Source organism: Porites lutea, chromosome 8 (genome assembly GCF_958299795.1).
Source record: "Porites lutea chromosome 8, jaPorLute2.1, whole genome shotgun sequence".
In the NCBI taxonomy this organism is placed as follows: domain Eukaryota; kingdom Metazoa; phylum Cnidaria; class Anthozoa; order Scleractinia; family Poritidae; genus Porites; species Porites lutea.
Window position 1 is genome coordinate 33,859,647 of NC_133208.1, and position 14,572 is coordinate 33,874,218.

The 14,572-nt window shown below is 38.2% G+C and overlaps 3 protein-coding genes across 5 annotated transcripts in view; 1 reads left to right on the forward strand and 2 right to left on the reverse strand.

Annotated features, from left to right (window-relative positions):
• The window catches only part of LOC140946082 (transmembrane protein 18-like), an 84,902-nt gene that overhangs the window by 53,251 nt on the left and 17,079 nt on the right, over positions 1–14,572 (reverse strand). The gene's annotated exons all lie outside the window — the stretch shown is intronic.
• On the reverse strand, positions 2,811–5,713 carry LOC140947126 (development-specific protein S-like). 2 transcript variants are annotated; one of them, XM_073396213.1, is made up of 8 exons: positions 5,639–5,713; positions 5,085–5,148; positions 4,905–4,967; positions 4,338–4,556; positions 4,189–4,239; positions 3,703–3,921; positions 3,560–3,610; positions 2,811–3,214 (listed from the first exon to the last, which is right to left on the reverse strand). In XM_073396213.1, the coding sequence occupies exons 3-8, from the start codon at positions 4,959–4,961 to the stop codon at positions 2,996–2,998; spliced, it is 816 nt and encodes a 271-aa protein (XP_073252314.1). In that variant the 5' UTR covers positions 4,962–4,967; positions 5,085–5,148; positions 5,639–5,713; the 3' UTR covers positions 2,811–2,995. The 2 variants fall into 2 exon arrangements, with proteins under 2 accessions (XP_073252314.1, XP_073252315.1); XM_073396214.1 differs by lacking the exon at positions 4,338–4,556.
• Positions 7,266–13,976, forward strand: LOC140945608 (protein eyes shut homolog). Its single transcript, XM_073394621.1, has 5 exons — positions 7,266–7,326; positions 10,683–10,985; positions 11,489–11,675; positions 12,583–12,880; positions 13,821–13,976. The coding sequence occupies exons 1-5, from the start codon at positions 7,266–7,268 to the stop codon at positions 13,905–13,907; spliced, it is 936 nt and encodes a 311-aa protein (XP_073250722.1). The 3' UTR covers positions 13,908–13,976.

Here is a 14,572-nt window from a genome sequence, read left to right on the forward strand (position 1 = left end):
TGCTATTCCTTTTGTCGACGAAAACGACTACAGCGAGATTTCTGCGAAAGCTGTGTCAGCGAAACCGAAATTAAAAAATAATCGCCCTTACTCTCTTGTATAGAGCTAACAGTAGAGCAGGAAAATCCTTAACACACTGAATATTCTCTCAGGATCATTTATAATTTACAGTTTGAAGAGAGCAATTTCTGGTTTGATGTTTATTTTTTTCAGTCTTTATAGCGATTATTCCTACCCACTTACTTTGTCAATTGTAGGCGGACCCTCCTAAAGCTGAATTTCAAGGGACCATATTCAAGCTCAGAAAGAGAAATAAAATTTCGTCGTTGCTTATTGACGTCCTCCATAAAACGCGAAATTAGGCATTTTCACGTCGTAGTCGTGCAAAAACGGGAAAGAAATGAACAAAAAAGTGTGTTGCACGTGCGAAGTTGTTGTTTTGCTAATTAAACCTATTGTTTTTTTGACGTTCTAGTTGTCGTCCGCGTCGTTGAAATTGTACAAACGACCGGTTTCAATAGACCGGCGAAATTTCTCATTTTATTAAAGCACTGAGGTTACGACAACTTCGAGTTAAACTGATTTCACGGGTTGTCAAAGAGTCCAGCGATTCCTTTTTCCCAGGTGAGCGCCGACTCATTTCGCTTCAATATTCAGGAATGTTCTCGATCTTTTTACGCTTTCATTTACCTCTCGCCCGACATGTTTTGCACGGCGTTTGGTCATGCGAAACCTCCACGAAACATCCACGCCTCGCGCGAGGTAACTTTATCCCGATTCTAAAAATAACTCGAGACGAATTACCTATGGAATAGGGTGTATATGGGGGATGCCCTCTTTGTCCCCTTTATAGTCTCTTGATGGAATGCTATAAGTATTCCACTGACTAAAATGAGCAGATATCATATATAAGGATTCTTGGCTATATTTTACCTTAGATATCCCTCCAAAGTCATCGTTTTTGTACAATGTTATTGAAGGTGTCGCCATAATCTGGAAAAAAAATTGTCCATACTTCAGACATTGCTTGGCGGTTTGGCACTTTTGCAGGGCCACAAAAAGAGAAAAAGTAGAAAAACGCAACAAAAGGGCGCCCAAGATAGTTCTTAACGAGAAATCTGTGGACTACTAGGACTTTTTAAATGAGATTAATTGTAGTGATTTACATAACACTAGGTTGCAAGATATGTTAACCATAGTCTTTAATACGATGCCGAGATATCTAAGTGGAATGTATCAAATAAGAACTATGACATACGATCTGCGGGGATCAATCACACCTCTTGTTCCCTGTGTTAAGACAACTCCAGGTTTACATTCATTTAGATACGCATCTACAACAACGTGCAATGGACTCCCTGAGGACTATGACATTCTTTAACTGGAGTTCAAATTCAAACTGCGGCAAATTTCGTTTCAGCAAATATAATAATACACTGGGGATTTGATTTCTTTTTCCCATAGTTTTGTATTTCCTCTTATTTTTTCTTTTCATTTTCTACCGCCCTTCATTTAGGATTACTTTTACTATTTTCTTTTTCTCCGTCGCGGAGATATTAGTTTTTACAGCCACTCTGTAAATCCGAGGTTAAATAAAGGTGATGTTATGTTATGTTATGTTACGTTATGTCCGCATGAAAGGCGTCGGTTGGAAATAGGACTGCTCGTGATACAGTTCAGAAAGTCAAGGAAACGTTTACCTTGTGATTTGAAAGACTGTAGAAAACCTCTGTTTGATCAGAATACCTTGTCCCCGCTCAGCTGTAGCTGAATAGAGATACAGAAATGCGTTGCAGCCCTTTTATTACGGCGAAACAATAGACTCACTCGCGCAATTAATGACCGTTTTCTTTACCAAAAATGGTCGTAAATGTAACGCGGATGTTCAGAGTGATTGGGCAAACATTAACATCAATCAAAACGAATCAAAGGCATTGATTGTTTGAGACATCCTCAAGATAGATATGCTATATTGATCGAGGCTTGACAAAGAACCTATTTAGTTAAACACCCGTGGTCCATCAAGTGTTCTTAATAGCTAGGCTGACCACGCCTACCTTGTAGACTTTAACCTTGGTTATTGTGTAATAACTCGTGAAAAACAAAATCAGCTAAGAAAAACGACATTTTATCTTTTGTCAGCTCCGCCCATATTTTCAAAGTTCTAAGTGGCATTATATTCAGTTTGTTCAACAATCGGAGGCGCGGTCGAAATGAGCAATTTTGCAATTTTTCCCACGTCATTACACCTGAATATTAAGCAACTAATGTAAATATCCAGTTTTTCAAAAGAGAAATAAAAGGACAGACTTATAATTATTTTACTGTGAGGAAAAATGAGACGCAATGAAATACCTAACGTGCAATGTTTAAAATGTATGAAGACCTGTTAGCTAAATCAAAACCCATGTGACTTAAGGCGAACCATTTTAAGAAATAATTTTAAGTCAGTGGCAAAACGTGCTGACATTCTATTAAACGCGGATAATTACCTTAAATTTTCAAAGGGGTGTGGCCTAAACAAAGGGATCTCGCTAACATCAAAGAAGACACTTATGTTTTGTTTTGTGTCATTAGAGGCTTCTAGAGAAAGAATCCTTGAATATGCTTTGCAGGATACTAAGATAAGGAACTTAGAAACTAGAAAAACGACGAAGACAAACGAAAACTCGGTTTCGGAGACAAAAGCAAAACTAATTGACTTTGTAGATGATAAAATCTGCTCCCCTGAGGTAGAAATAATGAGAAAAAATTACTTTTTTGTGTCATCCCTTGTAGAAATTATTGTTTTAATTATTTTCCTTCCACAAAAACATGCACCTTTTCAGCTTTTATTTGTATGTCATAGGTCTAATATAGCTGTAACATCTAGAGTCATCCACAGCCAAACGTCAGAGTAGAATTGCATAAGCTGGGTTAAATATTCAATGTTTACTCAGCGCTTAATATCAGTTGTGCTTCATTAATGCAGCAGACAAAGTTCAGTCAAATGGTTTCACTGTGACTTTCCCGACTTTCTCATGCTCATTACAGGATTTACAAGGCCCATAACACATAAGCTTGAGTAGCGTCGACCTGGTTCCAAGATTACATGTGCACCCTCATATTCCACTTGAGAACACACTTGCCATTTCTGCGCATTTTCTTTCAAAACAATGGAGCGCGCTCCTCGTGAGAAAGTATTCGTCAGGTCGGGAGCATTTTCGTGTAATTCCTAGAAAAACGATGATTGAATCAGCAATAAAACTGATTGGTAAGATTGTAACAGTAAATTTTTAATCATCTTCATGCATTACTCTATGAGAAAGAGTAAAGAGAAAAGTCTTGCGATCTCGCTGAGTCGCGGTGAGTTCTCTATAAAACAATTTCCTTGTAATATCTGTGTCAGAACAAGGTTCAAATAAAATATATTTCAGCAGCAAACAGTTTTACTGAGATCGTTGTATTCATCCAGCACGTTTAGGTAGCTGATAAGAAAGCATTTCAAAGCTTTTTATCGACATTAATATCGCGTCAATTAACCACTGATTCTCGTATAAATTTAACCTCTTTTCCTTACCAGCACTTTACCGGCGTACTCTTCGTCTTCATACACTTGCACAACCCCAGGCTGCATCAAAACGAAAAAGAAAGAGATCAGCTATTAAGCAGTATTAATTTCGCTATTAAAGCTCTATAGTACAGCAATTATTTGGATTTTACCTTGTTAAAGATTCTTAGGCTAACGACAGGATTTACCAGTCCCATGGCATCTAAGCTGGAGTACCGTCGTCCTGGATGTAAAGTTACGTGTGCTCCATGAAAACTTATTTTAGTAAACACTTGCATTTTCTCGGCATTTTCTTTCAAAACAATCGAATGCACTCCGTTGGGTAAATTTTCTGTAAGGTCTGCTGACTCTGCAGAATTTTTCCCTAGTTCCTATGAAAAGGGCAGCATGATCAAGTTAACATCATGGTTATGGACTAGTACGGATTACAATCACTTTCACCAAAAGACGTTTTTGCTGGGACGGGGTGGACTAATACAACCTACCAAGGAAAGCATTAAGGTAAAAAAATAATTAGGTTCATCGACCGAAAGAATTTTAGTTTTCAGCATTAGGGAAATTGTTATCGAAACGGTTTTTATAACAGAAATATACACTGCAATTAACTACATGCAAGAGGAAATAGTTGGAAGCCTTACCAGTGCTCTGCCGCCGTAGTCTTCGTTCTCATACAATACCAAAGTCGCAGACTACATAAAAAAGAAAATAAATGCAATCATTTCAATTTAGTGCTCTTATTCTGCGGTAAAAGCTCTAAAAAGTATCTGAGATTCCGCCTGGAGATTACCTTGTCAAACGTTCGCAAGCTCATTACAGGATTTTCTAGTCCCATGACAACTAAGCTGGAGTAGCGTCGACCTGGGTTTAAGATTACATGTGCTCCATTATATCCCACTTGAGTAAATGCTTGCCATTTTGGAGCCTTTTCTTCCAAAATTATCGAGGTAACTCCTTTAGGGAAAATATTCGTCAAGTCTGATTTATCAGTAGTATCTTCACGGAGTTCCTGTGGAATGGAGGTTAGTGCTGTTACGAAATGTCTGACACGGAGAGAATATCGATATAATCACTTTTTTTAGATTGGCTAATCGTATTTTAGAAGGGTTTATGATTGGACGCAATATTTTGTTTTCTGTAGTTAGAAGGACAGATTCAGGCGAACGCCGGGACCACGGATAGTGCAAATAAAACCTCAACACCACTGACAATAACTAAATCCTGATTTCATGTAATAAGACCTACTGAACTGTATCGATCGTTCAACAACACCGTCATGCCTGCCAATCTGTAAATCTGAGAAAATCGTAGCTTACGTATTCTCAAAAATGTCATAAGTTAGCCTCTTCAACCTTACCTCTCCATGCCCTTCACAGTTTTCTTGACCAAACAGTTTTACAGTCCATTTAGCCATGATTCTCTGCAATCAAACAGGGAATACCTTCACTCAAACAAACCACTGACCAAATGTGAGCCAACACTTTTAGAGTCCGTTCAGTTCTACAGAGTAAAGGCCCGGGTACTATGGACTACTTACCTTTGTCAAGTTCTACCGCGTTCTTTCTGCGTGGGGATCCAGACTCTCTAACCTTGTAGCCTGACTGAAATAAGTATGGGATTTAGATTAACCACACCTCCACACTAAGCAGGGTGCTAATTAGCAGTCTTTTTTATTTTATTTTTCGGTAGCAGTACTTAGTAATGCTTTAAAAAGTAGCATTTAAGCATTATAAATTTATTTCGTTTGAGTTTAATGATGCTCTTTACCCCTGTACAATCAAAGATATACTACAATTAATAATAACAATCATCATCATAAAAACTATAAAAAAGTAAGCACAGTAGGTAAAGGAAAGTATTAGGGCTGGGAAACTAAATTCCCATACTAAAAATTGTTTTTTTGTGTGTTTTCTTTCGTTTCTGATACTTGGTTTCTTTATTTGATTAAGAGGTCAAAATCATCTCTCATTATCTTTGACTGAGATGAATTACTGCCAGCAGAGGCGAAAATTTTTTTGGAATAATTTTAACACTGGTTGTCTTTACACTAGGCTGTTAGGTAAGATTTAAGAGCTGGTAAGTTTTACTTACTGCGCTTCTCACAAACATGCGAATTTTGAAGTTAAAAAGCCAAATGACGATTGCGTTTTTCGCTGCCGTCAGTCATCTTAACGGACCTCTTAGGAAACAAAACTTTACTTTAACGGGTACAAAAGGTCATGGCTTGTGATTTGTGATTGGTGGATTTCGATCCGTTTTGTGTATTTCTGTCCTTCAAGGTTCGTTGATTGTGATCGTCATTATGATTGACGGCAGCAAAAAATGCAATTGTGAAGGCGGCTTATGAACTTTAGAGTTCGCATGTTTGTGAAAGGCACAGTAACCAAAAATTCGTGTGTGAAGGCCTAAGTAAAATCTCAAGGAACTTTACTTTGCATCTCATTAACGTCGGAAAGTTGAAACGATTCAAAAAAGTTTCAAGCGACTTGAAAACCATCCTTATGACCGACTTAGCTGACTTGCGGTTACTTGCGGTTACTTGCGGTTTCTTGAGCTTTGAGAAAGGCAAAACATGTCAATCAATCTTAATTATGTTACGTGGGAAAATGGCTTTAAGTCAACAGGAATCGGTTGTGTAAAGACTACCAGGGTAGTCTTTACACAACCGATTCTTGTTTACTTCAGGTTAACTTAAGGCCATTTTCACACGCAACATAATTAAGATTGATTGATATGTTTTGCCTTTCTCAACGCTCAAGAAACTGCAAGTCAGCTAAGTCGGTCATAAGGATAGTTTTCAAGTCGCTTGAAACTTTCTTGAATCGTTTCAACTTTCCGACTTAAATGAGATGCAAAGTAAAGTTACTTGAGATTTTACTTAGGCCATCACACACGAATTTTTGGTTAAGTAAAACTTAGCAGCTCTTAAGTCTTACTTAACATCCTAGTGTAAAAGACAATCAGTGTTAGAAACGTCTCGCCCAAGAGAAGAAACTGTCGACTTGAGAGGTTTGTTTTCGTGACTCAGCTTTGAAAACAAACCTCTTACAGCCAGGGCAGGTCAAGCGTACCCCCCACGATTGCTTAATGAATTTTTTATTCGAAGGTTGAATCCGTTGGTAATTGTAGATTTCAGTCCTGCATACGTAATGAGCAGTGAATTCACACGCGAGGTAGTCATGAAATTTCTGCCAGCTCAGTTTTCTTAAATTTGATGTAAATGTCTTTAAAACAATCTTATCCATTCAAAGATTTTTAATCTGACCGAATACAGGAGTTATCTTGAAAAATTGAACCGGCTAATACCACAAAACAAGACCAACTGACCGACGGACCCAGAATTGTACCTCACACGACTTAAGAAATTACGTAAAAATTAAGGTAACGCAAGATATGTATTTGTATCTGAGGAAACATAAAATAATGTCGAGTTTTTAGAATAAATACTTTCTTCACGCACTGAATGAAGTTACAGTAGTATGGCCGTATGGGGTCATCTTTGGTGACAGTTGGTGGGTGGGATAGTTTACAACTTGAAAAATTTGAACAGTGTGTCCGTTTGATTTTATTCCAAGGATTTACTTAAAATCTATCTCGACGTGTTGGGATATTTTCTTGTTAAAGAAGGGTTCTTGCTCGTAATTAACGAACTTCATAGTTTATTGGCTGCAGATATATATTCCCATGCCTTAAAAGGAAGTTGTAGAGTTTGTAGAAGATGAACCGAAGGAATTATCTTTCGGCGTTTCCTAGTTCCAAAGCATACGATAATATTTGTGGTAAATCAAGGAAATTAACCTTAATTAAAAACGCACCAATAAATGATTCTTGAGAGTGTGGGATGTGTTTGGGGCCTACATTCATGTTTGTTCTTGGAAAATTGCTCCCTTGTTTTGAAAACGGTTAGAGTGACAGTACTCAGTGAGGAAATATCCATTAAGAAATTTAAAACTAGAATTCAGTTCATTAGGTATTCTTGTTCAAACGAAGCCGAGCCACTGAAAAACAAACCACTCAAGATTTGTTTCTTTGCCTAAGGCGAGAATTTCAGCATCATTGCATTGGATGAGTTCCTGTCTTGGTTGTCAGGACTGAAGCACGCAACTACTCAAAGTCATCTTACTATCACGAAGAATTTTTTTAATGACCACATTATTTTCAAAGCTTTTCTCAATCTCTTACAAATTGCGGAAATCTTTTTATGTCGCTGAAGAAGACTCCTGTTTATTTCTTAGACTTGTTAAAGTTATTCATGTTGCCATGTACCCTGGGTACCCTGCCTGGAACACAACAGCTCCTGGGCTATGGAATGTACCTAACGTAAATAAAACTTATAAAATCTAAAATGTTCACATTTTTGTATAACTACAGGCACTTAACCACCTAAAAACAGAATTAACGTGTTTAAAATGTGCTGTGGACGTGATTACGTCGAGACAAGACACTCACTCATGCACCTTAAAATACAGAAAAAATGCACAGAAATTGAAAGAGGAGTCTCAACTTTTCAAGTTAAGCAGTTCGGCAAAATGATCCAACTGAAAAACACAGTCAACTCCCTCTAAGACGGGCACCTTAGTGATGTACGTTTTAAAGAGAGTCAAATAAATGGAGTAAAGAAAGGCAGGGACCAACTCCAGGTGTCCGTTTTACGAGGTGTCGGTTAATGAGAGAGAGTCGACTGACTGTGCAACAAATCTCAGTCTTTGCGCCCCGGTTTCCAATATTAGCAACACGGTGAAGTAGAACCTCCCTTTGGGGTTTCTGTTTTTGTTTTGGAACAAATAGCCTTTATTGATTTAAGGATGAAGACACTTACTAAAGAACACCGTTGAATTGTTTGTATTTCGGAATCGGAGAAAGCAGAAGTTAAGCCAAAAATCGCCTGTCGATATACACGTAGCGTTTATTGCCCTGTAACATATAATCCTGGATAACGAACAATATTCAGAGCTTATTTATGGCTCCAAAATTCCGATAGAGTAGATTAATTTGTTCCCTGCTAATTTGTAGCTATCTTTTTTGGTGCGTTCTTCTTCCCGAAGAATACCGTGCGATCAACTTCGAAGCAGACTAACGCAGTCAGTAGCACCGAGGTGATTTGCGACACTCATTTGCTAACCGACTGACGTTGCAATACTGTTATACGAAATATTTAAATCATCTTCTTGAAAGTGCTTAAGCCGTCGCTGAGCCGTGCACGCTAACAGTTGAGATGCCCTATTTCAGGCGGGCGGGAAGTTAACAGGAAGGCTGAAATATTTAGGAGTAAAAACGTTACTGGTTATTACCCCTGGTGAAAATGGCTGCGTCTAAGAGATTATTGTTTTAATTTTTCACTCTAGATCTTCCCTCAGCAATAAATCTTAACTTCTCGCTTCAGTATATAGATATTCGTAAGTTTTACAGACGATTCGGAACACATGGAGTTCCAAAGCCCTTTACCGTCGATTTTTGCTTAGTAATTTGCTTTGGTCAAGATATATTGAACTTCAATTTTTTCGATGGCGACAGACTCAGTAATGATGCTCAACTATTTCTCGCCCAAGAATCCGCACAACGGAAAGGGCCAATGAATTTACTGACGTACTCAAAAGCGGAACTTTCTGTTAATACTTCCAGTAAAAACTAGCCTCCCACGCAGTCGTTTTTAGGGGAGCTCGTTTTTCATCCCTAAACGAGCTCTCCTAAAAACGACTGCGTGGGAGGCTAAGTAAAAACTGGCTATCATTTCAGTCATTTCGCCGTATACTTCACTAAGGCCCTCGATTTGCTTTGTACTTTTCGTCATAACTAAGGAATATGGTTGTAACAGTCGACTGAAAACATCGCTTGTTTCAGAACCAAATATGTCTTCCTTGTCCTAATAGTTATTTTCAATTGTTTTACATTTACTTTCGTTGCTTTCTTCATTAATAGGAAACAACCACTAAATAAAATAGTGAACGTTATTTGGACAGAATCAGGGACTTCAATGCAAGACCTGCCAAGAAGGGTCCTCCATTAGTAAAAGTCAACAAGTCACCTACTAAAACGGTGTTATGATCCAAATAAAGCTACCACAAAAAAATGAAAAATTACTCTTTATTTGAGTTTCTGCAGTGCGAACGAACCCCAACATTTTAATGTAACAGATGTATAGCTCTGACCAAGAGACACGCTTAAGTTTAATCTGATTAAATCAAAATTTTGAGAGAGTTTGTTTTTCTAAGAAAAGATGGTGTTCCACGAACAGGGCCTTGACGGCTAATGATGTAGCAATATTGAACGCGGGGCGGCTGCAACGAGAACGTAGAACTAACAATACGTTTAGCAAGCAAAACAACAACTTCGCACGTGCAGCACTTTTTTGTTCATTTCAGTTTGTCACTAAACGTCTACGACGCGAAAATGCCAAACTTCAGGTTTTATGGAGGACGCAAACACATCACGACGAACTTTTGTTTCTCCTTCTCAACTTGGGTTCGGTCGCCAAGAATTCAATTCCAGGAAAATTCACCTAAATTTGGCATTTTAAGCGAGCCAGAATAACCGCGACAAACTTTGAAAAAAGTGAAGTCTTTTCAATTGTGTCGTTTTCGCTACCGTCGCCGTCGTCGATGCTAAAGCTCCCTCACGCCCAGTTCAGACGTCATGTTTCTGCCGTGCCGAACTAAATTCAGGACTTAAATTCGACAAAAGCACGGCAGAAGCAAGGCGTCTGAATCAAACTTTTGAATTAAGTTTGGCAAGCAATTTTAAAGTTCGACAAGCGCTGCCGTGCTACACGGCTCTGGCAAGGCAGCGATTCAAACGTCGTGCTTCTGCCGCGCTAAGCAAAATTCATAAATTATATTAACGTATTTTGGCGAGATTGCGTTCTCAGGGGGAGTTAGGAGGAGAATTGTTACGAGGCATCAGTAAATCCTGAATTTGGTTCGACTCTGGCACGACATCTGAATCAAAGTTGTTTTCCTGCTGTGCTACAGTCGAACCGAATTACAATTAAGTTCGGCACGGCAGAAGCACGACGTCTGAACTGGGCCTCAGCGAGCTAAGCTTTCGCAGGCTAGTAAAATAAATTCTTAGTTTGTATCGTGATTTGCAGCATCATCTTAAATTCAATAATTAAAACATACACACACACACCCAAAAGCGAAACCATATTCCTCCTCAACGAATTACTCCAATGTGTGGGCTGTAGTCAGAGGGAGAAATGTTGGAAATGAAAGTTATGATGAATGTACATTACCACCGTATGTGAATGGAGGCAACTGTACTCGTGAAGGAGCCACATTCTTGTGTTCTTGTCCCCAAGACTGGGCAGGTCTTTACTGCAACACTCAGCTTATTCCCTGTTATGGTTACAACCCTTGTGTTACTGGTACATGCCGTCCTGATGGCTCAACCATCAAGTGTGACTGTCCACTGGGAAAAACAGGGCAGTACTGTGATCAAGGTTAGTGGATGTGTGTATTATTATTGAGAGCCTTAAGTGTTGGCTGTGATATTGCTACCCTGTGTGGTGGCTGGCTCTTAATGTAAGACAAGAAATAGATGTGCTGTGTTGTGTTGTGTGCCAAATTTATGCCACTCTTTCTTCTCAACAAATCAACAACAGTTTTTCATCATCTATACTCCCTCTATATCTTGGAAAATAATATATATATATATATATATAAAAATGATGATCACTTAGTGTGTGAAACTCCGACTTACAACTCCATTATAACGTCTATCCTTTTTTATGTCGAAAATAAAAACATTCAAAATTGAAGAACAAGACTGACAGAGAATTATAATATGTATTCATCATCATTATCATCTTTTAAAAGTCTCTGAATCTTACTTTTTTTATTCACAGGAAAAAAAGCACAAGTTTTGTTTTGACAAATGCTCAAGACTTGGGGAGTCTGTTGATGTTATATTGAGCTTGTTTTTCTGCTGTTATTTATTTTGTAGATATAACAATACAAACACCGCTGTTCCAGAATTTTTCATACATGATGTTTACCAAGACAAATGTCAGATCATCAACGCAGATCAGCATCAGATTTAAACCAGCAGTAAGGAATGGCATCCTGTTTTATGTTGCACATGATGAGCAGAGTATAACAGGAGATTTCCTCTCCATCTATTTACACAATGGGTAAGAAGAACACTCTGTCAATTACTGAGACATGATTCAACTGCCCTTTTACTTTGCTTATTGAAAAATTCTGTTAAACTCTAAGTTGGCCTTGCAAGGGTCTTGGGTGGAATCAAACCAGGGTGCTTACATGTATATGCATGTGGGCTAAAACAGTTTAGTGTTCAGTAATGTGCTAGTAAAACAGTGAAGTAACAAAAGACGTTTTTTTCACATTGTACAGTTGACTCTCAGTATCTCGAACTCCTGATTGCTAGAATCTCCTTCAATCCTAAGTTTTCAATTTCCATTAAATGTCTGAGTTATTGGAAGTGAACTCTATGGGCCATTTCAACATTCTAGTTTAGCCGGACTTTAACAAAGCTGAGTACTAAGCCATTACTAGTTTGCCCCTGACACTTCTATCTAAACACCATTTCCTGCAAACAATTTGAATAAATTATAGCAGATAGTGTAAACTGGAAAGACCGACTAAAAAGAGATCTTTAGGTTCTATGATTTCTTAAAGAAATATGGTCCAATTTAGACTTCTTTTAACTAACCGACGCTTTTTTTTGTCGGTTAACAAACACCCAGTGTCTAGAAAAAGTAGAGGAGGAAAAATCTTATCTCATTTTTGTGTAGAGTTGCTGATCATCAGAATCTTTTTTCCGTCTTTTTTTTTGTAAGTGGTGGGCTTGTTTAAAGGCAGACCTTTAAAGTATTGATAAAGTTTTTTTTTGTTCGTTTATCTACATGTACTGAATATAAAGGTGTCTATATTGCCCGTTGTCACATCTCTATCAAGTACGTCTGAACTGTAAAAATCTGATCCAAACCTGAAAAAAAAAGGTCGTGGCCTTATCGACAGTATTCAGGACATTTGATTGATTTAGATTCGTGTGAATTCTTTTTTTGTTGTTGTTAGATTTGTCAAGTTGAGGTATGATCTCGGCAAAGGAGTTGGTGAAGCTAAGAGTAACTCAACAGTAATCCTTGACATGTGGCACAGTGTAACAGTGAGTCGAAATGCTAAGAGCGCATCTCTGAGTCTGGATGGGAACCCACCTGTGAGTGTTGTATCTCCAGGAACTGCTGTGGCTCTTGATGTTAATTCCAATTTCTTTCTGGGCGGGGTACGCAAGTTATCCACTGTCAATCCTAATGCTGTTGATAATGATCCTGCTTCAATACAGGATTTTTCCGGTTGCATTAATCAGTTGGAGGTATGTGTGATTACTTTGCAGTCTCTTTATTTGTGGTAGCCTGTACCAGGCTCCAAGATATCAGGGGCACCCAAAGAGAGTATAGTTCAAAACCACTTAAACATAGCTTGTTAAACGTATTTTAGTATTTAAACGGTAGTTATGGGCATATTTTTATCCCTTAAAAATTTTTCATCTGTTCAGATTTCCTAGCTGAAAGTCTAGTGATCCGAAAATTATAGGGATCAAAACTTACCTCCCGAAAATTCTAGGTTACCTTTTAAGGGTAAAAATCCGTTTAAAATGGTCAATTGTACCATTTTTTAGATTGCGAAAATTCTAGATCTCAAATCGTCTTCCGAACAGATATTTTCCAAAAATTGACGTTGAGTGCTCCTGAAGATATTAGTGCAGTCTTGCCCCTTCCCCAGCTCGTGGGTGTCTTATTTTCACTTGGCTTGTTTTAATTATTCTCGCAACGTCTGTCCCCACCATCTGAGAGGCTGGCACAGGATTTATTTATGGGTAAATGGTATTTGTAATATTTGTTTTTGTTTTAATAATAAGGCGCTTAAGCAATGACGACGGTGACGGCAAACTTCCTTGGAGTTGGATTCTAAAAGTATCCTCATAATTCGGGAAAAGAAAAGGAAAATTGTTGTTTTGTTTTCCCGTCCTCGACAAAACGTCAGAACGTGAAATTAGGCATTTTCACGTCGTAGTCGTGCAACGACGGCAAAGAAATACACAAAAAAGCGTGATGCATGTGCAAAATTGTTATTTTACCAATCTAAACCTATTGGTTTATTGCCGTTATCGTTGCCGTCGCTGTCGCCGTTGCTTAAGCTTCCTGTTACCACAGTAATCATTGTAGGTCATCAACTAGCAGTGACATTGTTCTTTTCCTTCTCCGCTGAATCAACTGTCAAAATTAATGTCAATTTTCTATCGTCCTCTTTAGGTCAATGGTATCTTGTACTTTCAGTCCAACACCAAAGCCTTGGAAGGAAGAAACATAGCAAACTGTCCACCAGAGTCAGCAGCTTAAGGAGCGAAGTCATCAGCTATTTTATACACGTTAAGAAACTATTATTTAACTGGGAAACAATAGTGTGGTATTATTTACATAAAACTTAAAGCCCGAAGTAATTTATAAATTAGTTTTACTGCGCTTTTCACAAACATGCGAACTCTAAAGTTCAAAGCCACCTTCACAATTGTGTTTTTCGCTGCTGTCAATCATAATTACGATCACAAGCAACGAACCTGGAAACAGAGAAACACACAAAACGGATCGAAATCCACAAATCACAAACCATGACCTTTTGAACCCGTGAAGTAAAGTTTTGTTTCCTAAGAGGTTCGTTAAGATGATTGACAGCAGCGAAAAACGCAATCGTCGGTTGGCCTCTGAACTTCAGAATTCGCATGTTTGTGAAAAGTGCAGTAAAGGAAAAACCAGTCGCTTTTATCAGAGCTGCAATTGATTACTGCTAACATTAGATATAAGGCAACAATATCAAATGTAACAAGGGACTGAGTCACTTACAGGCTTTGCTGTTTTATATTATTCTTTAAACTTTTCTTTGGTGTTATTTTACTTTTGTATTTAAGTGACGATCACCGCATACCAAGCAATGTGATAGACTTATACCGACATTTGTCCCATGGGACGCCTAAAAGACCTTGACTTATTTGAAATTTCGAGTTTTA

Excerpts from the sequence above, each read along its gene's own strand:
- LOC140947126 (XM_073396213.1), bottom strand. The coding sequence starts at position 4,961 with ATGGCTAAATGGACTGTAAAACTGTTTGGTCAAGAAAACTGTGAAGGG. Across the intron at positions 4,557-4,904 it reads ACTGTGAAGGGCATGGAGAG|GAACTCCGTGAAGATACTAC; the intron begins GTAAGGTTGAAG and ends TCCATTCCACAG. Across the intron at positions 3,215-3,559 it reads AGTACGCCGGTAAAGTGCTG|GAATTACACGAAAATGCTCC; the intron begins GTAAGGAAAAGA and ends TCGTTTTTCTAG.
- LOC140945608 (XM_073394621.1), top strand. The coding sequence starts at position 7,266 with ATGAACCGAAGGAATTATCTTTCGGCGTTTCCTAGTTCCAAAGCATAC. Across the intron at positions 7,327-10,682 it reads AGCATACGATAATATTTGTG|CGAAACCATATTCCTCCTCA; the intron begins GTAAATCAAGGA and ends CACACCCAAAAG. Across the intron at positions 12,881-13,820 it reads GTTGCATTAATCAGTTGGAG|GTCAATGGTATCTTGTACTT; the intron begins GTATGTGTGATT and ends CGTCCTCTTTAG.